We start from the raw sequence: 25,705 nt of genomic DNA, 5'->3' as shown, positions 1-25,705 counted from the left end.
TCTTTCCGTCTAGATGAAAGAGACAGAGTACAGAAAAAGACCTTCACAAAATGGATAAACCAGCATCTCTTAAAGGTAAGTTTGAGGTTTTTTTAGTGGTCTTAAATGCTTGTCCACATATCTGACATTTCTCCTTTTTTGCCACATTTTTCACGATATAATTTAAAAATGAGTACCATTTAGACATTAACCAAAAACAAACCCTTTTAATTTTGAAGAAGTCGTAGTATAAAAGTGCTTAATATCGTCAGTGAAATTATTTTGAAAGTCCCTGTCATGGTCTGAAATGTGTTCTTAATGTATGAATGTATTACAAGTTTGGTTACGTGGATGCAAGTAAAAGGGTGTGTGTGGATTTATAATATGATATCTGTTGAATTATTAAAGGTAATCATAAGAAATCAATTGGATAGATTTGTTCAAATTCCCACAAAAACAAAAACTTTTAATCATCTCCTGATCTTGGTTGGTCTACCTCAGACCTGAATGTCAAACTGAATCTCTGGGGGGCCACAGTGTCAGTGGGTTTTTGTGGTTTCCTTTCAGTCAGCTGACATTTAAGGCCTTGAGAGCAAGGTGTGTGGATTCCTTAGCCAATCAGTGACTTAAACGCTTTTGCTGAGAACACCCCAAAAATCAGCAGACACTGCGGCCCTCCAGGACTGGAGTTAAACCTGCAGACACTGCGGCCCTCCAGGACTGGAGTTAAACCTGCAGACACTGTGGCCCACCAGGACTGGAGTTAAGCCAGCAGATGCTGTAGCCCTCCAGGACTGGAGTTAAACCTGCAGACACTGCAGCCCTCCAGGACTGGAGTTTGAAACCTGTGGTCTACCTGGTTAAATAAAGGCAGGTTCCTCATTCTGCAAGGCTCTGCAGCAATAAACCTTTGTTCAGGGTCAGGCAGGGGGAATAAGGAGTTGCAGATATGAGGAGTTTTGAACGCTAGATAAGATTGCATTGTGGCAAATAGTCATTTCTTCTGGTTGCTTTCTTGTGGCTGAGGGGGGCCAATAGCCAATAATCTTTCAGTTCTTGTGAAGGAAGGTGGGGGCTCAGCTGGCTGAAATCTTTCCCTGACTGATGTTTTCATATGTTAGCTTCAGTATAGAGGACCCTGCTATGCTCCTATCTACTGGTCATCATAGCGATTGTCTGTCCTCTTTCTTAAGGGTTTTTCCTCTGAAGTACATCTTTAAAAACATATTTGATCTATAATTGAAAAGATCTTTGCATTTTTGTCTGCTGCTTTGAGTTCAAAGCCACAGAAGACTGATCTGAAATATGACCTGAAATTAAAGTCCAGCTGCCAGAAGCGTCAGGTGTCAGGTGAATTGGAAACAGAGGTACCAATGACTGAGAAACCCATTCATTCTCTGCAGGGAGGTGAAATGCTTCATGGCTCCATAGCTGCCATAGAGTCGCTGCTGAAGTTCACGTGCAGTCCTTTGATAGGTCTGGCTTTGAACGCCAGTTCACATACGCACTGTAAAAGTGACACTCTAGTGTAAAAGAGACATTCTTTGTCCACAAAGGGTTCTTGTATCCCCACATTCATTTTCGTAATTATCACAGGCTGTCCACTCCAAAATAAATAAACAATAAAAAATTATAGTTATTTCAATTCAACTTCATCCAGTAGCGAGCATGTTATTACTTCTGAAAACCTTCCTGTAAACACATTTTCCCCTGAACAAAGACACACCCTCTCCTTCTTCTTGAAGAACGGACATACCAGCGTTTTTATCTGAAGGAGATGAGGAATCTCTTACCAAGATTACTACTTGCCATTGTGGCTGATTGTAAAGTGCAAGCAGAGGAGGCAGGTTCCTGGAACAAATCACATGATATGGCTACATCGGCCATCTTTCCACCCCACTGCACTAAATTTGGAATCGAATGAGAATGAAAATGAAACCAGGAGAGAGATTTGTGCTCTGTGTGGGGTTTGGGGGAGGGGTGGGGGTGGTTGTGGGTCAGTGATAACTTCAAAAGGCAAAATTTGAAAAAGGTTGGCTTTGATTTTAAATTGGGGGAAGAAATTGGTGAAAATGGTGTCTCCTGATTCAGTAAGTCAATGCAGGCGGGTGCCAGGCATTCACCAGCGGCTAACGAGCTGTAGTCTGGAACATTCTTTTCCATTAGCGATGGTAAATACGTACAGATGAGTTCGTGAGTTTAGTAGCAGGGTTGGCAACGGTGACGTCTCTCTGGAGATCATACAGTGCAGTGCTGTTCCTGCCCTGCCCTTATACAGGTAGCATGCTGGGAGATGCTTTTGTTGACTTAAAAGGCTCATGGGTGGATGGCTAGTTGTTTTTGGTTCATTAGCACGTGGAATGTGGGAAACACCTAGCACCTACAGTCAGTAGCAAGCACCTGCACGCACACTGTCTGCACGTAATATTTTGTTATAGCTGTTGCCAGGAGGGGCTAGATACTGTGGATTTATAGGACTACCGTGCAGAGCACTGTCCCCCATGGTGGAGAGGAGAGACCAGGCTATCAAAGGGTCGTTCCATTGGCTTTAGAAAGCCAACCTTGCTGGGGTCATTAACTGTAAATACAAACCAGTGCAATCTTTTGAGTGGGAGACAATTTGTATTGTCCCGTTTGCTGGACCGAATGTGCTGATCAGACATCCTCTTTGTCCCAGAAATTGGGACCAATTTGGAGACCAAAAATATCTGTCCTGGCAGGATTTTTAAATTCCTAATAGCGTCCAATTTGATTTTTCTCATTCCATTGACCATATATAAAGAAAAAAATAGACTAGGGTTATTATGATAATGGCCACCCACCCTGGTCTTCTTTCTTTGAAATCCAATTTATGGTCACCTAAGGACTGACGCACACTATCATTCCTTCCAGGCTAGAAATGTGAAGTTTGGTGTCCATTCTTAGCTGTAAACAGTTATCAGTATATTCTCAATTAATTACATGTTTTAATGTTTGATTAACTTCTGTTATCAGTGTTTTTTCAGGTTTTACATTTCATACTTGCTTTCCCATGATGTTTTTTTAATGATATAGCCCACTTCACTAAACCAGTTGCTAAACCATCAGGCACAGACATCACATGACTGTGTGTACCGACGGGTTATGACAGGTTATAGAGCAGATCAGACACAGCCGTGGGGCTGACTGGGCACGTTTTGGGCAGTACGCGGCCTGCATGCAAACCCCCTGTGGTGAGCGCTACGCAGTGCTCTCGCAGTCCGAGCTGTAATCTGAACTGATCACATGATCCGGCAGACTGAGTCTGACAGCTCGGCAGGCCCTGTCTGAAAACGGACCAATCCCGTCGCAGCCCGTGGTCTGCAGCCTGTCGGGGAGACGCTTTTATCTCTGTGACTCCCTGCTGTTGGCCGAGACTTGACACACGTCTCTGATCGCGATGTTTGAGTAATGCCGTAGCAACGTGGCATGCTGCCTTGGCTGTCAGGCTGTTATAGAGATCTTCCCATTTTTTATTGCGGATATTATGTGTTTGTATCTGTATGTTTACATAAGGCAAAGGGTTTTATTGGCACCACACCCCATGTTATTGGTGCTACGCGATTAGTTTGATCTCTCGGCGTATAGATTATGTCTTGGCACGAGGCAGCATCCTGTGATTGCTGCTGTTTGATTTCATGGAAGCGTGAGTGATATTTCCTCAGTGGTTTCCCCCTCCCGGCCTTCTGCTGCTACGTTGCAGTGCATCCGGGCTCTTTGTTAGCTTGTGTGCTATGAAATTCTTTTAAATGCACTTTAAATCTACTTCGTATGGCATTGATTTGAATAGGAGCCTTTTAACAGTGAACAATCATATTTATTGTAGCAGGCCAGATTTTTGCCAGACAAACTCTGTGAACACCGCAAAGATTATAAAACTCTAGAGTAGCCAGACAAACATTACCCTAACCCTGTATGGGCTTCCTGTGCAGTAAACTGCTGTTATTGTCCCACCTGCTTGAGAGCTGATAGTGGTGTACTGAATTGTGCTGTACTATATGACAGAGCTGATAGTGGTGTACTGAATTGTACTGTACTATATGACAGAGCTGATAGTGGTGTACTGAATTGTACTGTACTATATGACAGAGCTGATAGTGGTGTACTGAATTGTACCGTACTATATGACAGAACTGATAGCGGTGTACTGAATTGTGCTGTAATATATGACAGCGCTCATAGTGGTGTACTGAATTGTACCGTACTATATGACAGAGCTCATAGTGGTGTACTGAATTGTGCTGTACTATATTACAGAGCTCATAGTGGTGTACTGAATTGTGCTGTACTATATTACAGAGCTCATAGTGGTGTACTGAATTGTGCTGTACTATATTACAGAGCTCATAGTGGTGTACTGAATTGTGCTGTACTATGTTACAGAGCTCATAGTGGTGTACTGAATTGTGCTGTACTATATTACAGAGCTCATAGTGGTGTACTGAATTGTACCGTACTATATGACAGAGCTGATAGCGGTGTACTGAATTGTGCTGTACTATATTACAGAGCTCATAGTAGTGTACTGAATTGTGCTGTACTATATTACAGAGCTGTAGTGTACTAAATTGGTATATACTGAGCTAATATTAGATTACTGTGTTGTATTTTATGTCTGAGAGCTCAGGTGAGATGCTGAGTATTATTTTGGCGGGGACGGGACGGGACGGGGGGGCTGCATATTCGGTTGACCCATATGAAGTGGAAGCAGCTGTGCAGTGCTCTATATTGGCACTGCAGCTGTGGCGGTTATGCTAGCAGGTCAGGGGAGTGAAGCCGTTGGGCTGGAGGGAGGGGTGTCAGGGTAAAAGCAGGTCAGTGTGGCTGTGATTTAAGCTGTGCGGTATTTAGGGCGGAGAAAGAGAGGGGAGGGGAGGAGAGCAGGGCCTACTCAGAGGAGAAAGCCTGGGCCTCGAGTTTCTCAGTGACAGGCCTAAGTGCTGACAGGCTGGGGGATAGGGGCCCTCTCCTCAGCCTAGAGCCAGCTCAGTGGCTGTGTGTCTCTGTGTGTGTGTGGGCTGGGTTTGTGTCTATAGTTGTGTGTAGGCTGGGTGTGTGTCTGGTTGTGTGTAGGCTGAGTTTGTGTCTCCGGTTGTGTGTAGGCTGGGTTTGTGTCTGGTTGCGTGTCTGTGTGTGTGTGTAGGCTGTGTGTGTGCCTCTGTTTGTGTGTAGGCTTGCCGTGTGTCTCTCTGGTTGTGTGTAGACTGGGTGTGTGTCTCTCTGATTGTGTGTAGGCTGGGTTTCTGTGTCTGGTTGTGTATGAGCTGGGTTTTCTGTGTCTGGTTATGTGTAGACTCGGTTTGTGTGTCTGTGTTTAGGCTGGGCCGTGGAACAGTAGGCAGGGAATCACTCGTTGGGGGGCAATGTAACATGCTGAAAGGTGCTCTGCTGTTGTGGCTCTGGGAGTGCTCTTTGACCCCAATTATTTTTCCAGAGCACATGAACCATGTCAGAATGACAGCATTGGGTCTGACTCTCTGTCAGTACTCCTGCATTGACATAACCGTTTTAAAGAGCTGGTAATGGCTCCTTTAAGGCATTCAAGTGCTGCTTTGTTTTCCCTGGTTATTCACCCCTGGTTAATGACATGCGCAGCGTGTGATTAGTCTCAAGTGCTCTCTTCCCTTTCTTTTTTTTCTCAAACTGGTTTGGCTAAACACGACTGAGGTCGCCAGATTCCAGTGAAATTCTCCATAATTATATACTTCTTAAAATCCTCCCTTTTTCAATTGATAGAAACTTATAAAAATAATCTGTATTCGTTTGAATTCCTCCTGTTAGTGCTCTCTTGTTGAGGGGTTTCTTATTGTAATTTATTATAATATTCTCCTATAACAAGAGTATTTTTAAAAAATCCCATGCATTTATGGGAAAATGCTTAATGTGAATGTGTTCAAACAGGTATGGTGACAGCGTAACTCATTGTTTGGCATTTGGGGAGTGTGTGTGTGGGGGGGGGGGGTGTGGAGGGGGTGTGATTTTAAAAGGCCAGGGTGTGAACATTAGAAATAGGAGAGCCAGAGAAAGGTAGGTGTGTGTGTGACTGCTGGTATGGATACTGGTTTATTAGGTCGGTCTCTATCTCTCTATCTCTCTCTTTCTCACTCCCACTCCCACTCAGTCCCTCTCTCTCTCTTTCTCTTTCACTCTCTCTCACTCTGTCTTTCTCTTTCTCTTTTGGGATGGTGTCAAGAGAAGCATTATAGTGAACATGTAAAACATGTTGAATGTTTAATATGGGTTTTCAGTGCCTAAACTTTTAAAGTCACATAATAGCAGTCTCATTCATGCACTCTCCCCTGACCCGCTGTCCCTTGGGCAAACCAAGGTAACATGCTCCAAGCAAACAAGGAGGTAATTAAAGACTTTACAAACTTGCTGGGTTGGTCGTGTTTGATTTACTGGGTTAACCTGCGACTATGGAATTTAGGATATTGACATGTTGCGTAATGCGAAAGATAATCACGTTCAGTGTTGGAAGACCTGGGGATGATCAGGCTGAATGGACTATTAGTAAACAAGAGCACACCGTGCCCCATGGGATACGTAGTATTGGCCAAAGAAATTGTCATAACAAAGGATATATTTGCGAAGAATATCCAAACCTGGACTGATTTACATTTACAAAAAAAAAAAAGACAAAATAAAAAACAGCACTGAACCTTTATTGTTTTTATTGTTTATCGTACTAAGGAAGATGTCAAATATCGCCGAAATGTCGGAATCTGTGTGCCTATGCATCTATAGTGCCACGTGTTAATTAATTAATATCAATGAATATAATAATGAATGGTTCCTCTCCATCAAGGGCAGCAGTGTGGTATTGGATCAGAACCTGGGCTTGGAACTGACAGGTTCCAGGTTCTGGGCTTGTGCATTGGACCCTTGAACAAGCTGCTTGACCTGAATTGCTTCAGTAGATGTCCAGCTTTTTAAATGCACTGTGTGAAAACCACAGACGTCTAAGACTATGTGCTAAATGTATGTAGACCAGCAGGACTTAAGACCCCTGTATTGCCAGACCATGGTTACCTTATAAGTGGCTGTGGTGATTTGAGAAGCACGTGAATCTTGCAGGGACTCAAGATTCCTTCAAAATTGGAGGTGGTAGTTGTTCGCATAGTGTTTCCTGTCTGTGAAGTCACATTTCCTGTCTTGTCACGGTCCCTGAGGACTAATCCCCCCCCTCTCTCCCTGCCCCAGGTACGAAAGCATGTGAACGACCTGTATGAAGACCTCCGAGATGGACACAACCTGATCTCCTTGCTGGAGGTCCTGTCAGGGGAATCTTTGGTGAGTGCTGTTGTCATGGAACCACCCCCCTTACCCCCCCCCCCCCCCCACCTCGTGCTCCTGCCCCCTGTCCCCGTGTTTCTCCGCTGTGCTCTTCGACCGTGTTTCTGTACTCCTGCTGTGTGCCTGTATTTAAGACCCGCTTAAACACGACCACCATGTTTCCTCCTTCTCCGTTAACCTCACAAGCCTTTCTTCGAAAGGAAAAAAGAAACAAAAACCTATGCTTATTATAAACCGTATAGCCACTGTAGGACTGAATACCTGCACCGAGTTTGCTCTTTTGAGTCTTATTCTGCTACAGCTGTGTCCATGACTCAGCCTTTTCGCCTCAGCGTAGCCAGGCTTACTGCTAGGGCTATGAGCTGCTCGTTTCCGAGGACATCTTCTGTCTATATCCTACAGTGGCTGCGCTCACTACTCCACGCTTCGCTAATGACTAATAACCCAATTAACACTCGTTATTTACCCAGCTTAGCTCCCTCTGCAGTCTCACTCAAAACCTGGGGCCATTTTGTTGCGAATTTCCACTCTGTCCCACGCCTTCGCCATAGGCTCGTCCCCTGGGGGGGAAGATGAGACCGTGTCCGGGTCCTGTTTCGGCTCATTATCTCAGAGCTGACCTGCGTCATGTTTTCGTACGTTAACGAGCTCAAACGGAGAGCGTCGTGTCCCCTTTAGCTGTGAGCCGGTCCATTTGACTTTGTAATTAAAAAGTCACAGCCTGGCCACTAATGAGCCTGCATTTCAATGAGGCTTAAAATAGCCTCAGCGCTAGTGTTTCCTGTAAAGGCCGTTTCAGGTTAATGATGTCTTTGTTATTAGAGATGTTCAGTGTGGTGTACGGACACTGGACCAGCCCCACCAAACACGCTGATTTCAGCATGTTCTGGAAGTTATATTGTAATGATGCAGCATCGGAATTACGATTCAGTGGCCGTGCTGAAGTGGCTATTTGTGGGGAAATCACAGTTCTGATAGTTTGGACTTTGTGGTGACCCGCGAAAAGAGACCGAAAGACTGATAAAACACTGTGCCCAAGACATCACGGCGCGCATCACCGACAAAAACACAATATTAAATCCAAGACATAAAGGCTCACCCACACACAGAAAGACTGACTGCAAAATATTAGATAGAGGAAAAGCAAAAAGCATTTTGTGGTCAGTCTTCCTGTGCATTTTCAAGATTTTATGTCTTGGAACCAAAGAAAAGGGACCGGTCATCTCCAATCCAAATTGGATCGTCAGTCCCGTATAGTATTTACAAAGCAATTGCAATACGCGCCCCCTTGTGGACCAGAGGAGAAATTCAGCATGGTATTGTCAGGATGACAATTCTCCCCCCGGTGGCTGTCCCCTTTTGTTCACATTCTGTTTTCTCTGCCTTCTTCCTCCCTCCTTCATCCTCTCCTCCTTTTTTTTCATTCTGTTCATCCTGCCCTCTCTCCACCTGTCCGTCTGTGTGTCTGTCTGTCCGTGTGTGTGGCGCTCACGCGTGTGTGCCCAAGCCGAGGGAGAGAGATTTTCTGAAGACGTTGCGGTTGGTGAGTGCGGCGGAGGCATGCGCGGTTGAGCAGCATGGAGATGCGCTGGATGATGACAGGGGGGTAGGTGTGGACACGCCCCCTCCCCCCCCCCCCCTCGGTAACCGTACTAAACTGGCGCGTGCGGTGGCCATTAACGTCAGCGACACAAACCCCCCCCCCCACAGTGATGTTCTTCCCCACAGCGCTGTAGCTGCTAGCTGCTAGCGGCGCTGGGATTAGCTTTAAAGAAGCCCAGCGCTCCCACGCTAACTTTAGGACAGTCTGTCAGTGCGTAGAGTTATCAAGAGTAGGCCTCATCATCCATAGCTGCTTGCTTCACGATCGCACACCGGGTTTCTGTTCTGCCGACACGAACGCTCATCGCTTGCGCTGTGAACCGAAGAGCCAGCTTTTAAATCCCTTTGAGGTCTTTCGAATCTCCCAGCGATTGCGACCGCCTGCTCATTGGCTGCCCGGATCAAAGTGTCTGTTCAAAAAAGAGGCATTTGAATACCGGTCCGAGTATTCCAATTCACAGGCTAAATAAGCGAGTCTGTTTGAATTATGAAAATGAGGGGTGGTTCCATTTTGTGAGTCTTGCGCCCGGTATCTGGTCTGTTGATCGCAGCCAGCTGCGGCGCTTGCTCGGAGCCGGGTTTAAACATGGGGATTTAATCTGTGCCTTTCTCCTCTGCGGCAGCAGCTCGTGGCACCGTTGTGCTGCATGGAAAAACCCTGTGTACATATTAAACGACCATTAGTGCGCATTAAACCAGAATGCTTTGAGGCGAACGGAGGTGAACCTGTGACAGAACTGATAGAAACGTGTGCGGATTATCTGGGTAAACCCCTCAGAGAATGTTTGGTAGGGAACGTGTTACAGTACCTGCTTGAGTACTGCAGGGAGAGAGATAGAAAAGAAAAGAGAAAGAAGGAGAAGAACAGAAATGGAGAGGAAGAGAGAGGGGAGGTACAGTGAGAGAGAAAGTGAAAGGTAGAGAGAGCTGCTGTGTTTTGCGGTGTCTGTGCTGCGGTGCGCTCTCCCATCCGATTGGCTGTTGCTGCGGCGACCGTCGCCGTCCACGCGTCTGCCTATTCGCGCGGGGGTTCTGTTTCCCCCGGAGACACGGGCTGTCCCTCATCCCCGGCCTGCATGGCTTTGTTCTGGACCGCGGGCGGTAGCGGTACCGGGGGGTTCTGACAGCCGAACGACCCCCCAACCCCCCCGCCGTGGTGCCGTCGCGTGTCAAACGGTGACGGGCTGTGCTCCACCCATTCACCCACGCTTTCGCCCCCATGCGCATCAGAAACAGCAGACTCAGGCCCAGTGGGGCCCTTTACTCCTCATTTACTGTGTGAGATATCACTCATTCATTTTTACTGGGGTAGCAGTAGGGGTACATTTTCATTTTATGAGGCTGAGTCTGTTTGCAGTAGTTTTTAGTAGTTATGTCTTTTTAAAGGGCTTCAGAAACCAGGCTTGTCTTGTGTTTTGGGATGGTTCTGAGGGAGACCGTAGGTTTACCGTACAGCAGGGCCTAGAGCAGCGCGCTGTCCTTTCCTCCCCTTTTCGTGCTTTTCTCTGCTGCAGAAGGATAGGTAAGAGCCTGCCGGACACTAACGCTAACCGTGCGATGAGTCATCCGGCCTTTGAAGGGGGGCTCGTGGGAATGAGACGCTTGTTTGGCAGTGACTGATGTGTCTCCTCCCGCCCCTTCCCCCCTCCCCCCTTCCCCCCCCCCCCTCCCCCCGTTCCCCCGTGCAGCCCCGGGAGAAGGGTCGGATGAGGTTCCACAGGCTGCAGAACGTGCAGATAGCGCTGGACTACTTAAAGAGGCGGCAGGTAAGACCCCCCCCCCGCACACGCACGAGATTTCGGAAAAATTGTCCCTTGTGGTTTTCCGCTTTCCAAGAAGAGATGGGCCCTTCTCTGGGCACCGGGAGACCTGCCACCGGCCCGTCTGCGCTAATGTACCGTAAGAGACGCCGCGGGTCGGCTTAATCGATGACCTCACTTTCGGGTGCATCGATTGGTGTTAGATTTCCGGTAAAGTGAGTCACATGCAGATTCGGTCATTCTCTTCCTCTTTGTGTGGGTGTGTGTGTGTGTGTGTGTGTATGCGTGTGTGTGTGTGTGTGTGTGTGTGCACGGGTGTCTGTGTGTGTGTGTGTGTGTGTGTGCACGTGTCTGTGTGAGTATGTCTGTGAGTGTGTGTGTGCGTGTCTGTGTGTGTGTGTGTGTGTGTGTGTGCATGCATGCGTGTGCGTGTGTGTGAGTGAGTGTGTGTATGTGTTCTTTGATAGAGTGTGTTGGGAGCCCCATTGTTACCTTTAACGGGGTCTCAGTCTCACACTAAGAGCTCCACTGCACACACGCTCAGATGTGTTTGAAACACAAGCCGGAGTTACGGACACATGATTGACAGTTTCATACACGTGTCTCTGCTTTATAAACTGTGGATTTATTACATACTGCATATTCATTTAGGGCCTCTGCTCCACACTGCCTTTACTCAGATTTGAGATACAACTGAAGAAGAAGAGAAAAACTACATTTACACACATACCCACATGCCCTTGTCAAAATATCAGGGAGGGTATTTCTCAGTCACTCTGAAATGATTAGAAAAGATCTTAAATTACAAAAGAATTTCAATGGAAATGAAAGCAAAATATATAGGCATATTTCAAGGATTGTCAGCCAGCTCTGTCAAACAGGTTTTTATCTGTTCGTGCCAAACCGGCTCAATTGGAATGATAATATTGCTGTGGAACAGAAATAGAGTAGCTTCAGCGTAGGTAAAAATTACCAGCAAGTTTGACACGGAACAGCACAGTTCTTTATAAATATTTTACTTTCAGTTTCTTTTCTTTTTTTTTTTTTTACTGAGTGAACTGAAAAGACATACAATATACAAACTGTATGTGAAAATATGTTAATTCTTCTGATCTTAATTAGGTATTTATTAGGACAGATAAATCTCAAGATTATGCAAATTAAGAAATGAGCTTGTAAAATGGGATTACAGCTGATTAGACAAAACTGGAAATCTGACAGATGGAAAAATAAAGTAAGAGAACAATCAGGGGCCTGTGACCTAAACAGTGCACTACCTCAGGCAGCTCCCATGCTCTTTGGCTCTCAAAACCATGTATTGACATTCGCAGAGTGAGTGCGAGTCTTTCTAAATTTAATTTGTGATCGTGAACTGAATCTGTAATCACTGGCACCAAAAAGATTGGCATCAGAGATGGAAGACGAATGTCTGCTTTAAATGTGCACCCTCTAGCATAATTTTCAGTGAAGTTTTAAAGGTTATGCATTTATTTATTGACGATCTGTCACATCAGTATCAAAAGTCTCCCTCTCTGGTAAAGTCATTACAGAGCATTTAGTGCCCTCTTGTGGCTGTGTGGTGTAACAGGAATGTGAAATGACATTAATGTTTTATCGGCTTTCTATGACACAGTAGCCTTGTGAAAGGGAGACGGCTTCTCTGTTTCCTGTTAAAGGGAACTATCACTTGTTACCATTTTGGAAATAGAATATGCTTTTTGAGGTCTTTTTTTTGTTTTGGAGATATTTTTGTGTTTTTTTTTTTTTTTGCTGCAGCTTTTGACTTTAACATACAACATGAAAGTGGTTTTTGGGGTACCGATCAATTCTGAATGATAAATGACTGAATCACCAGTTTACCAAGATTTATTTATTCATTACAAGTTTAGAAGAAGACATTATATAATTATTGTGCTGTGACAAAACTATGTACGGTGGGAAAAAAAACTACTAAGTACTGGCCACATATGTTCTGCTGTAATGGGCCATATTTGTTAACAGAATCCAGAATTTGAGTTGAATAAGGGAATGTGTTTATTGTGAATATTCATGAACGGGATGGACTAAATGCAGCTGACACTTTTAAATGCATTTAAGCGTGTTCTGCTTTGTCGCCAGGTCAAACTTGTCAATATCCGGAACGATGACATCACCGACGGGAACCCGAAGCTAACCCTGGGGTTGATATGGACCATAATCCTGCACTTTCAGGTCAGTCTGGCGTTTGATTTGCTCTGTTCTGATTGGATGGGTTCATTGCAGACTGACAGCTTGGTGTTTTTGTGACAACAGAAGTGTCTGAATTTCTGACAGTATAAATGGGTAATTACTGCCTGGGTTATGGGCACAGGCTAACTGGAGTGTGGAATACGCCATGTAAAATATTTTTAGTCAAGAGTTGCATTCGCTGTGTTCTATGTCACAGGATGTCTGGATTTGTTCATCTTTCTCAAAGAACAGATCCTTAGGATGATTAGGCACAAGGACTTTATGCTGAAGTATTGATATTAATACTAGTATGGATATCATGTGTTGCCATTGCTTTCACTGACATTCAAGACATCAAATGCTGTTGCATGTTGTTCAGTGATTAGATATGCAATCTTCTACTACAGTATATTACATTAGTTTGAAATTTGTATTTTAGCCTTATTTATATAGCCTAGATTTAATGGTAATTATTTTGACATGTCGCATTTATGCACTATGGTATCTGTTTCGATCTGTGTCAGTTGTCATCAGAACCATGTCTTTTCTTAGTCAGGTTGTAATTCTGCCTCCAAACCACACGATGTCCCTGTAGCCTAATATTTTCCAAGACCTGTGACAGTGTTTCCTCCATTTGGCTGGTGGTGCAAAGTAAATAGTTGTTTCTTGTCGGTGAACTCTTTAGTCAGTTGTAAATAACTCACGCCGTTTTATTGCCTGTTTTTATGACACGGGAATGTGTTTATGTGACTGCAAGAAGATAACAGTATTCAAAATAACATTTAGCGAGTGTTTTAGGATGCGGCCGAACTAGATGATGAATAGTGCTGGTCTGAGCTGTGCAGAATCTGGACTGAGTGATGTCAGCGTTGTGCTTTATTTAAGCTTTTAGTGCTTATGGGTAATTAACGCCATGTTCCTTCCTGGGAATTACTTGTGTGGTGCGTGTGGGCGTGCCCTAATGTGTAGGGATTTGATGGAGAAGCCGCTTTGTTTGAGCTTGTTCCTTTCAGGGAAACCTTTAGATTTACGATCCCTCTGAAGCATTAAATATCCAGGTGTGAGTGTGTGTGGGCGGGGATATGGGTGCTTAATTGTTTAAAGAGACGGTAGAGGAGTCATTGCCAGTGGGATCAGTGCGCTGGTTTGTGTTTGTACTCGTCCCACGCTGCGTTCAGTGGTTTGCTGGTGAAAGGTTGCGGTCCTTTAATGATCAGAGGCGGTCACCGCGGGAGACGGTCACTGCGACCTTGTCATGCTCATGCAGAGAGACAGACGACGTGTTACTGCTGGCATGGAGCAGGCAGTGTTCATGTGTGGCCCTAGTGACCGCGGTCCAGTCTGTCACAGTGTGGCACTAGTGACCACTGTCCAGTCTGTCACAGTGTGGCCCTAGTGACCGCGGTCCAGTCTGTCACAGTGTGGCCCTAGTGACCGCGGTCCAGTCTGTCACAGTGTGGCCCTAGTGACCGTGGTCCAGGCTGTCACAGTGTGGCCCTAGTGACCGCTGTCCAGTCTGTCAGAGTGTGGCCCTAGTGACCGCGGTCCAGTCTGTCACAGTGTGGCCCTAGTGACCGCGGTCTAGTCTGTTACAGTGTGGCCCTAGTGACCGCTGTCCAGTCTGTCACAGTGTGGCCCTAGTGACCGCGGTCCAGTCTGTCACAGTGTGGCCCTAGTGACCGCGGTCCAGTCTGTCACAGTGTGGCCCTAGTGACCGCGGTCCAGTCTGTCACAGTGTGGCCCTAGTGACCGTGGTCCAGTCTGTCACAGTGTGGCCCTAGTGACCGCGGTCCAGTCTGTCACAGTGTGGCCCTAGTGACCGCGGTCCAGTCTGTCACAGTGTGGCCCTAGTGACCGCGGTCCAGTCTGTTGCAGCAGTTCAAGCGCTGAGGCATTTGTACTCACACCACTTTTCCTGGCTCGAAATTGCTGGATCATTCATAGAATTCCCAAATCCCGAACCGTTTTCCATTCATGCCATGTAAAACATTAGCGCATGTTTTATATATTTTCATGGAATTATGTCCAATTTTGTCCCTTTAACTTTCAACAGTAGCGCGTTAGCCTCTGGTTTAGACTGTTAGCCTCTGCTGTAGTGCATTTGCCTCTGCCTTAGTCTGTTAGCTTCTACTTTAGTGCACTGGCCTCTGCTGTAATGCATTGGCCTCTGATGTAGTTAGCCTCTGCTTTAGAGTGTTAGCCTCTGCTGTATTGCATTAGTCTCTACTTTAGCATGTTAGCCTCTGCTTTAGTCTGTTAGGCTGTGCTTTAGTGTTAATCTATACTTTAGCACGTTAGCCTCTGCTTTAGTCTGTTAGGCTGTGCTTTAGTGTGTTAGTCTATACTTTAGCACGTTAGCCTCTAATTTAGTCTGTTAGGCGGTGCTTTAGTGTGTTAGTCTATACTTTAGCACGTTAGCCTCTACTTTAGTGTGTTAGCCTTGGCTTTAGTGCATTTTAGTCAGGAAAATGGCAAGAATGGTTGGGCTGAATGGCCTGTTTTCATCATTGTGTTATGTTATGTTATGTTATGTTATTAGCCTCTGCTGTAGTGCAGTAGCCTTTGCTGTAGTGTGTTAGCCTCTGCTTTAGTTTGTTAGCCTGTACTTTACTGTGTTAGCCTTGGCTTTAGTGCATTTTAGTCAGGAAAATGGCAAGCATTGTTGGGCTGAATGGCCTTTTTCCATCATTATGTTGTGTTACGTAATGTTATGTTATATTATTAGCCTTTTCTGTAGTGCATTAGCCTCTGTTTTAGCACATTAGCCTCTGTTTTGCTGTAGTATCCTCTGCTTTAGTGCGTTAGCCTCTGCAGTTTTGCATTAGGCTCTACTTTTGCACGTTAGCCTCTGTTTAGTGCATTGCTTTTTGCAGTGTTTGCAGAATGAGTGTGCTGTGTACATATAGATAGCTGACTGGATTTACTCGACATTAGCAGCCTTGCTGTGTAGCACCTCATTTTTTTGGGGGAAAAATATGTGGTCAAGTTGATACGAGCCCTGCGTTTCTGGCAGGAGTGAAATGTATCTGAGGGCATATCAGAAAGACAGCTGCAGAATGAGGAGATGTGCCTGGCTTTTTTAGAGGAATGTGCTGGGAGCGATTTTTGGGTTTTCGGGCCGTGACAACGATGCCACCTCGCAACCAATCCCTTTTGGAGCTGGGTATGAGTCACCCGCTGGTGCGAACCTTTCACCTCGCGGTGTCACCACGCTGTGACAGAGCTGGGAGGATGCAAAAGCACGCTGTGTTCCTGTGCCTCACCCTCTCTCTCAATCACACACCCCCCAAACTGCACCTATTCTCTCTCTCTCTCTCTCTCTCTCTCGTTCTATTTCTCTGCCCCCCCTCTCCTTCTCTCTCTCTCTCCCACTCTCTCTCCTTCTCTGTCTCTCTCTCTCTCTCCCACTCTCTCGCCTTCTCTCTCTCTCTCCCCCACTCTCTCTCCTTCTTTCTCTCTCTCCTTCTCTCTCTCCCATTCTCTCTCCTTCTCTCTCTCCCACTCTCTCTCTCTCTCCCCCCCACTCTCTCTCCTTCTCTCTCTCTCTCTCTCTCTCTCTCAGTTGTGCCCCTGGTAGAGGGCATTATATTCTTGGCACAGGGTTCTGTGAGTGTCTTTGGGTAAGAGGAACGCGAGGGCACTGTTTCAGTAGTGCCACGGCCCCAGGGTCTTCGATGGTGGTGCCGCGTGTCGTCTGTGCCCCACTCCTGGGCACCTGCGGGCGAATCCCGCACGCAGAGAGAGGAAACACCGCGTGCCTCCGCTATCAGGAATCCCTCGCCGCCCAATAACCCGCCGCTCGCCCGCAACGCAACCCTGCAAGAGAGGAAAGAGATGGAAAACATGTCTGAATTTAAAGGGCAGAGAAACGGAGAGAAAGGCAAAATAAAAAGCGAGCAGGAATGTTTTATAGCGCTCGGGGGAGATGGAACGCTCGGGGGCCGGGGAGGAGGAGGAGGAGGTGGTGGGGGAGAAGGAGGAGGAGGAGGAGGAGAACGTGATCTCGCACCTGCTGCCGTCACTCACACGCGAGGCGCTTGGCATGGCCGCCGGTGGCTGCGGGCCTGCAGCGGGCCTGCAGCGGGCCTGCCCCTTCTTGCCTCCGCAGGGTTTCAGGGCGCTGGGAGAGTCGCTGCGCGGGTTCCTGTTTTCGGGGAGCCTTCGGGGAGGGGGAGGGGGGCGGTGGGGGTGCGTTGGGTTTGGGGTTGGGGTGGGGGCTCCCCGCGCGAAGCTGCAGCTGCGAGATTGCCACGCGTTCAGGAAGGTCTGAGTCGCGGACTGGAGGAATGCAAATATACAAGTTTTAAGCAAATGCGCGTACCGCGCAAGTCTTACACAGAAATACTGAGGAGGTAATATGCAAATATGGCGAGGAGGGTCTCTTTGGATTTTGCTCTTTGGGTTTTTGTGTTTTGGTTTTTGCATTTGTGCGTTTTTGTTCCAAGTTAGGGTTACCTTCTCGCGAATCCCTGAGAAAGAAACAGAAAGCTCTCTTCCCTGCAGCAGATACCACACCTAATAAACAAACCACGTGCGTTCAGATACATTTTTTCGTGCCTTTTTTATAGTGCAGTTCCCGTCCCTCCCTTGGTTGTTATGGTCCCCAGCTATGGCCGTCCGGTGCGGCCGTGTTTTGATTCGTGACGGGTGCGCTTTCTCAGGGGGGGTTTGGATGCCAACCTGACAGCGATGTTTACCTCTGTGGAAAAGGAACGCACTTTGATTAATATCGTGTGTAAATACAGTAGCTGAAATGAACAGCAGGCATTCATTATGTTCCCCTACAGGCAAAACACGTCGCGTTGAGCGTGTCTCTGTTGTTCCTCTACTGGAGGTTAAACCGGCTCCAGCGATGGCTGATATCACATCACTCCTTTGTCCTGCACAGTAACAGTATACCTGTGATTAAAGAGAGCATGTGACTGGGGTTCATGGCGCAGACTAATGTCTGTTTGCCCAAAGGTACAGGAGATCAGGTACCACCAAGGTGACCCTGACTGGATGCCCGCAAAGCGTGCCCAGAGGGTGCTTAGCAACCCGGAGTTCAGAGGTCACCGGTGTCTCGGGGGGGTGCATGCTGATTTGGTGACTGGCTCACCAGGAGACTTCGCTTTTCTTTGAAAAACACGGAGCTGGAACTGGTGCCCCCGGGCGCTCCCTCTCATTCTGGGCGTGGCGCGGGGATTTAAGCACGTCTTCCCCGGGCACACGGGACGCGTGCACAGACAGGAGCCCGGGACGCGGCGCACATTCCTGCAGAACGCGCTTGTGTAACAGGGGCTGGATGGAGGCGCTGCGTAGGGCTCCGCCAGGCCGGCGTGTGGGGAGGGGGGGGGGGTGTTTGGGCCCCCTGCACCCACGGAGCTGCACGGATGTCAGCGGGGTCAATGTGCGGTCATTGCTGAGAATAGAAAAAGGCGCTCCCCTTAGCATCCCCCTGAATCGAGACAGGCTAATTAGATGCGCTATTCAACATTCAAGGATCATATTTGCTAAAGCGCTGTCCATACACATGTGCACAAGCACACACACACACACACACACACACACACATGCATGCATACACATGTGCACAAGCACACACACATGCAAACACTCTCATGCACGCTTGTGCACATGCACACATGGACACACACGTGCACATACACACTTAGTAGACCCGATGGACGTGCACGCACACACATGCAGAAGCATGCATGCACGCACACATCCGCTTATGTAATACGTTTTCAGATTTAGTATTGCATTTGTACACGTGTTAAACAGCGTTGCTGGGGGATTGGAGCAGGGATTCTATCATAGGAGACCACATATATCCACCTCAGGGTCTCTGTGGCTGCTTTACACAGCAGCCAGGTCAAATCAGATCTCGTTCTCTGCCGGGCTTGATTGATTGACAGCTCAGTGATTGACAGCTGACAGGTTTCTTCCTACCTCCAGCGATCGCTGGTTGTGGGCCAGTACATCTGTGGGGTGCTTTTGCACCGACAGTGTTCCGTTTCCTCTGGATTTAGTTTTGGGATGTGCAAGACACTAAATATCCTGTGTCCCTGTAAAACAAATATTTGAAGCCTTGAGCCCGACCGTCCTGTCCCACCTAGTATACAGTTTACTCTCTGATAAAGTAACCCAGTATCAGCTGTGTCCAAAGTAGAGAGCTGAATCCGTGTTCCTTGTCCAAACTGTACCAATGTACCACTCAGTTAGCAACAGCTGATGTAACAGGGGAACTGATTAATTTGAAAATGGAATGCCCTCCACGGTTCCAGAATATTCTAGTGCACACCTCACTGAAGGCTTGAATAGTCAGATATCGCTGTTTAGCTCCTGGTGGACAGTAAAAGAGATAGCGGAAGGGATTGGGGGTTCAGCATAAAGCCTACTTCCTGTGCTAATCTCTTGGAGACGTCTTGGTTAAACACAGCAAAGAGATTTAGTTAGGAAAGCATCTTTATTAAATGCTGTTGGCCGCGGGCAAACGGTCACTGCCTGCAGCAACAATGAACCCAAACACAAACAATGCTTCTTTAAAGTGCCGCTCTGTCATTAAACACAGGAAACGGGAAATTGAAATAGCTTTTTGCACATGGACGTGAGGCCACTGTCTTTTAACATACTGCATGAAAGTTCGAAGTCCAGACTGCAAATGAAACAAAAAAATTCCATGAAAAGTATCGATTGTTACACTCTCAAACAAGAAGTAATAATCCATCCCCAGAGGTCAGTGGTGAGGTTGCATCACAACTTTGCTTTATATAAGTGTTCATGGGACACTATCCCAGGAGAGCCTGTGTTATTGCCCTGGACAAGGGTATCTTTATGACTGAACTTCAGGCTCTGACAGACTGTAACCTTCAGCCAAAATGTCAGCAGCTTCAGAGATCGCTGTGGCTGAATGGTAGCACAGTTGCATTTCAACCGTTATTTTTAGTCGCGTTATGCCACGTCTGTCGTGTGACCAATCAAAATTCGGTCCCAAATGGCTGCCCAACCAGGGCATCGATCACATCCACAAATACCCTGTTCCAGATCAACAGTGTCATTGCGAGATATGATGAAACGTGTGTGGTGTAATGTTAACTCTGTGTGTAATGTAAATATGCTGACAGTGTATTTATTTTAAATACACTGAGGAATCTTTTTTTCCCTTCATTTTCTCTTGGCAGTGCTTTCAGTCTTGATAGTTTGTTATTTGACATACAGCACCTGTTATTGATATCAGTATTTATTAAAAAGTTCAGTTACTTTTCTCGCAGTAAAAGCAAAGGCCTGAGAAATTGATTTTAAAAAAATAATATTTGGTGCCTTTTTGCTCCTTGTTCTCAATTAATCTCAGTTAAGACATTTGTGAGCAGATTTGCACAGAGATAAAAAGTAATAAATTGTGTGTTCAAGTTCACTGTGGTCTGATGGTGTCACTGATACTCCCGGTGTTTGCGATGCCAGTAGCTATCTGACATTTGTCTTGGCAGGTAAGTGCTGATGTAAAGCAATAGTAATTCATGTACGCTGCAATCTGTAGCTTAAAAAATGTGCGTTTGGGGTGACGTGTGGTGCAGTCCGATGGCCGGCTGACTCTTGAACCATGTACGAGTTCCCCCATAGCACCTCCTAAGCTACCCTTCTCTATCTGTTGTCCTCTCTGCTTTCTCCCTGTCTAAATAAAGAAAAATATATAAATTGAGGGTAGACTGTCTATTCTCCTTTAAAAAAAGTGGATTTGGGCTTTGAGCTTCTGAGACTTGTTTGGCTGTATGTCTCTCTGCCTGGGAGGAACGTTCGCCCCGGTTTGATTTCTCAGCATCTGAAATGAGGTCATCGCAAACCTGATCAGTTAAATCTGTCCATACACCCTCCTCCCCTCCCCCCCTCCCCCCCCCCAGGCCTTTGTGATCGCCCATGGTGCCAGTCCTCATTAATAGCCCTCGGCGCTTTGTCCAGCAGCCAGATTAGCCAGCGCTACTGAGGTTGACCCTCGTTGGCCTGTTATTTTTAAAGCCCCCTCTGATAGGTCAGGGTTACCCCCGGAATATTGGTACCGAGGGGGGGTTGTGCTCGCGCTGAGCGGAGTTTTCCCGTGCGCCGGCTGCGCTGGCAACCCGACTCCGGGGACCAGAGCCGAACACCCAACCCCCACCCCCCCACCCCCCCACCCTCCAACTTCAGACTCAGCTGACGGACTCGTCCTGGGAAACTCAACACTGGGAGGTGTATGGGGGTGCCTGCGTTTACTGTGCAGAGGCTGCAGAACTGCGGGACCTGCATAGATCCACAGAGAGGGAGAGAGAGAGAGAGAGAGAGTGAGAGAGAGGGTGACAGAGGAGTTCAGCGGCTGTAGCTCTCTCTCTTTACTGCTGCTTCGCACGCTGTTTGTTTTGGATTGGCCGGGCGACGGAATAGTTTCAAAGGTCAGAGCGGATTCCTGCACGCCGCGCTGGAGTCGGCAGCGCAGAGCCGGACGGAGAGGACGGAGAGCGGAGCGACCGCGTAGCGCGTAGCCAGCCTGCCTTCTGCTTTTTCTGGGTCTGGAGACGTTTGGGCACCCTACTTCCCCCCCCGCGGCCGACGGGGACGGCAATGGGACGTCACCCGACTGGAACTCCGGTCTGACCGGACTAGGGGGATGGATCGAGCCGGTCGCCGGTGCTGACTCTGACGGCTTGCTCTGGGAGCTGAGCAGAAACAGCTGCCTCCGTGGCTGGCTGAGGGGAGAGGGGGAGCGAGAGAGAGAGGGAGGCCTGGATTCGGTTAAGGCCTCAGGAATCCGTCGCTCGAGAAGCCAGGAGCCGCTGGCCAGGGACGGCGCGGTGCTGTACTGACCGGGCCCCGGCACTCTTTCCCCGGACGGCGGCATGCGCGACTGACGGCCATGGGGAACGTGTGCGGGTGCGTGCGGAGCCCGCGGGAGGAGCAGTGCCTCGACCCGTCCAAGGCGCCGCTCAGCCTCGAACCCGCGGGCACGCGGGAGCGGCGCGGCCGCCGCTACTTCCAGAGGAGGAGGAAGAGGAAGTCGGGCGAGTTCCAGCCCACGGACTCCCTGAGGAGCCAGAGCGGCGACAGCGTCCGGAGCGCAAGCGTAACGTGGGCAGCCCAGGAGGCGGGCGACGGGGATGGGGTGCGTGCTGAGGCCCAGCCCGGGCCGGGGGGTACCCCAGACAGAGGGGTGTACGTGGGGAAGGTCCCCGTCTGCTCCTCGGAGCCCTCGGTGATTGATCCCAGGGGCGTTCGGGGGCCCTCGGACCCTCGGCCGAAGGACAGGAACGGCAGCCGGACCCCCACCGAGCACGGGCTTCACGGCGTGACTAAGGCGTCGAAATACGTGACCCCGAAAGAGAACCTTCTGGAGAGAAGGCTGCTCCGGCTGCGCATCCGGAGGGTGGTCAGCTTCGGGGCGGTGGAGCACAAGCTCAGGACAGTGAGGGGCAACGAGGGGGTGAGCCGCAGGTACCCCCGGTTTTTCGGGGTGCGGAGGAGGGGAAGCACAGGGGATGTTTCGCTGGGGAAAACTACGGGGCTCCCCAAAACTGTCTGGACGACACAAGTCCACAGCAGAGAAAACAAACTACCAGATAGCTCTGGAGACTCCATGTCCCAGAACACCCTGGGGAAACGTTCTTCAGGACAAAGTGATGAGGTAAAACCAGGGTTGTTAGAACTGAATTTGCTATGGCTTCATGACCAATTTCAGCTAAATGTAAATGTATTAATATTCAGCATGGCATAGAGTACTGTGGCTCACAAGTTTACAAAAAGCACACCTGAAATTCTCTTTGTTGTGATACCAATTTTTATGAATAGGAGAACGATCAGGTCACAGCGGAGCAAATAGTTTTCCTTTTTGGGAGAGAGGGAGAAACAAAAAAACCCAATAAGAAAGCAGTCCGTTGCATTTTTTGAAGGAGCATTTTAAGTGGGTTCTAGACAGGAAAAAAACTGCTATTTCCAAGGCGATGGTTTTTCGTGGGATTCAGCTTTGGAGGCTGACTCAGGCTTGTTAGCTCATTCTTTCCATGCCAGCAGAGCATGGACACCAAGTACTTAGTGAACCCTTCCAGAAGCCAGACTCTCTGATTATAATGTTAACATTGTCAGGAGGTTAATGGTCTGGTCATGTGGGCGGATTTATGGCTCGGTTTATTTCAACTCAGCAACCCTAAAAAGGATACGTGGGCATTTTAAAAAATACCTTGTGCACATTACATGTCTACTTTCCACCTGTAGTATTTTTTTATGTTGTGTTTGAAATTTCTGAATGGGTAGAAATTTTCCACTCATGGCTTTGATTTTATTAATGGGTTTTATTTGTTTTTTATGTTAGCCAAACTCCACGAAAAGCGGTTTCTGTACCTGTCTTGTTTCAATAAGATGAGAGAACACGGCGATAAGACATTTGTTTCCTGCGTGAACTGTTGATAACTAGAAAAGCCCTCCTTCAATTGAGTGTGTGCAGCATGAATTTGTTGACAACATGTCTTAACCCTTTAATTTTACATTCTGACATTGCTAATGCAGAGAAAGCAGCGTTTGGATTGTGAGACTGGTCTTTGACGTCATTGTCTGCATGTCTTGTTAAAGTGACGTTTCATTGGCTGCACTTCTTAACCCTCCTGTTCTGTTCATTTTTTAGGTACAGTAAAAATGTTCCCGGGTGATATAAACATACAGGGGGGGTTTGCAAATACATGAAATGAACCATTTTCATTTAGAATGTTGATTACACTAATTAAGGCCAGTAGAAGAAGTTTCATACTGAAAAAATAATTTTAAGTATTTTTCCTAGATTTTCAAACTTTAAAAAGGGTCAATTTGACCCGCAACATAACAGGAGGGTTAAGTAACGTTCTATTGCCTGCATTTCTTGTTTAAGTGACATGTCATTGGCTCAGGTGCCGTGAGTAGGAGGGACGGCACGTGCCTTTCCCAAGGGCAGGGCAGCCTGGCCTCGTTACAACACCTGCCGACTCATTTCTTCCTTGTGACAATACCGGCTTGCGTGCGCCTTTCAGTGACACCTGATCTCGGTCAGCATTGCCACGTATTGCTGCAAAATAGCCAGATCCTATCAGAGTCCCAAAGGTCAAAGGTCACCCCCGTAAGAAATCAGTACCACCTGACTCGGCAAGGCCTCTCTGCCTCAGCTGTTTAGAAGTTAAGGGTCACCGGAATGCCCTTGGCCTTTAATGATTTGTCAGGATTTGTTATGCTGGAGGAATTCACACGTAGGCATCCAAAGGGCATCCAAATTGATGTTGTTGTTGTTGTTGTGTGCGTGTGTGCATGTGTTTGTGTCTGTGTGTGCGTGTGTGTGTGTGTGTGTATGTGCGTATGTGTGTGTGTTTGTGTCTGTGTGTGTGTGTGCGTGTGTATGTGTTGGGTGGACAGCTGTGTGGATTAATGTTTAAGGAACTTCACTTGAACTGGATGTGGGCTACTGTATGTCCAGTACATGCATAATGTGAGAAATATAAGCGATGTAAATCATTAAGGAATATTAGTTCAGGAAATAAATTTCTGCTGTAAACAATTCCCTGTAATGAGGCTGTCTGGCCAGCTCTCTGATCTGGGGTTTGTGTTATTGAGGTCTTACAGGAAGACAGTGTCACACTGAAACGGGTGCAGTGTGTATGTGTGAATACTGGTGGCCCTGCGTTTCCTTGCGGATATTGCGCTCTATGGTCCCTCTCAGGCATCGTCGTTCTTTACCTGTGATCAATCGCGAGGCTTAGTGTTCAACAGTATTCATTGTTTGACCATGTTTAGACTTATGTTTTTTCTTTTGTTATTAATTCTGTGGCATGAGAACGTCAGGCAGCAGATTGATGTGGGTGGATGTGTAAAGAATTTTCCATTACTAAGGTCGGTTTGCATTTGAATTCTCGGAAGCACTCGGATGACAAGAAGTCCTCCCCTTGGTTCTGTGAGAGAGGTCAATCACACCATAAACGACCCCTATGAATCTTATAAATAAGAGTTCAATCACCCTATAAATAACCTCTATAAACATTATAAGTAAGAGTTTAATCACCCTGTAAATAACCCATAAAAACATAATAAGTAAGAGATTTCAGAGCTACTTTCCTACTTCATGGAAATTGGCTCAAAGTAGGCGCTACAAAGATCCGGAAGGCTTTAGCTTTATTATGTGGATTTATTTGATCTAATGATATTTCTATTGGTCCTACATAAGCTAGGTAAGGGCACCTCATGTAAGGTCTAAAAATCGAGAACTTCCTGGTTGGATTAAGAGGCCACAGTGTTGGGGTAGAGTGGGGTGGGTGGACTGTGTTTCCCGTCACACAGCCATGTGTGTGACCACTGAGTCCTGCCTCGCACTGACCACATTAGAGGTGACTGACTTGAGATAGTGCTCAATGGGAGGAAGAACGGCCTGCCATTATCTTCGTGATTTTGAAGAGAATCGGCTGGTTCTTCATGCAAATGCAACTGCAGCTTAGACCTCCTCCCAACCTGGTGACAGTGGGACTTTCTGATATGCCCTCTGACAGTTAGGAAATGCAGTCCCACAAGTGTTAAGTGTCACCCAACATTGCTCTTGGCCTTTTCTTACATCAAAGCCAGGAACAGCAGAAATAGAACCAGGAGGGCAATGCCTCTGAGTGTTTTTAGGTACTTTCTGATTACTGAAGAGGTGGTCGCCAGGGTTCATGTTTACCGTTCTGTGGCTTTAATTTATTTTGGATCAGTTCTTGGGGGGTTCAGACCTGATTTCTATCCAAATTTCCTTCTGTTTCTCTGTAAAGTGTCTCTGTGACAGTTTTATGTAAAAAGTTCTATACAAATTAAATTGAATTCATGCTGAATTTAGTTTCAGGCTACCTGAA

At 47.2% G+C, this 25,705-nt stretch overlaps 1 protein-coding gene across 27 annotated transcripts in view; it reads left to right on the top strand.

Moving 5' to 3' along the window:
* dst (dystonin) overlaps window positions 1-25,705 on the top strand; it is a 207,711-nt gene that overhangs the window by 53,318 nt on the left and 128,688 nt on the right. For 17 of the 27 annotated variants that reach the window (XM_064317870.1, XM_064317864.1, XM_064317863.1 and 14 more), the window contains 5 exons: window positions 14-75; window positions 7,201-7,290; window positions 8,801-8,899; window positions 10,584-10,661; window positions 12,774-12,866. In XM_064317870.1, coding sequence (XP_064173940.1) covers window positions 14-75; window positions 7,201-7,290; window positions 8,801-8,899; window positions 10,584-10,661; window positions 12,774-12,866 — 422 coding nt within the window. Of the gene's footprint in view, window positions 1-13; window positions 76-7,200; window positions 7,291-8,800; window positions 8,900-10,583; window positions 10,662-12,773; window positions 12,867-21,093; window positions 22,498-25,705 lie in introns of those variants that run through there. The other 10 variants (XM_064317860.1, XM_064317886.1, XM_064317883.1 and 7 more) reach the window with 2 other exon arrangements.

This window comes from Anguilla rostrata, chromosome 18, assembly GCF_018555375.3.
Source record: "Anguilla rostrata isolate EN2019 chromosome 18, ASM1855537v3, whole genome shotgun sequence".
NCBI classification, from domain to species: Eukaryota; Metazoa; Chordata; class Actinopteri; order Anguilliformes; family Anguillidae; genus Anguilla; species Anguilla rostrata.
Note: the sequence above shows the minus strand (reverse complement) of the source record. Positions and strands in the feature narration are given on the sequence as shown.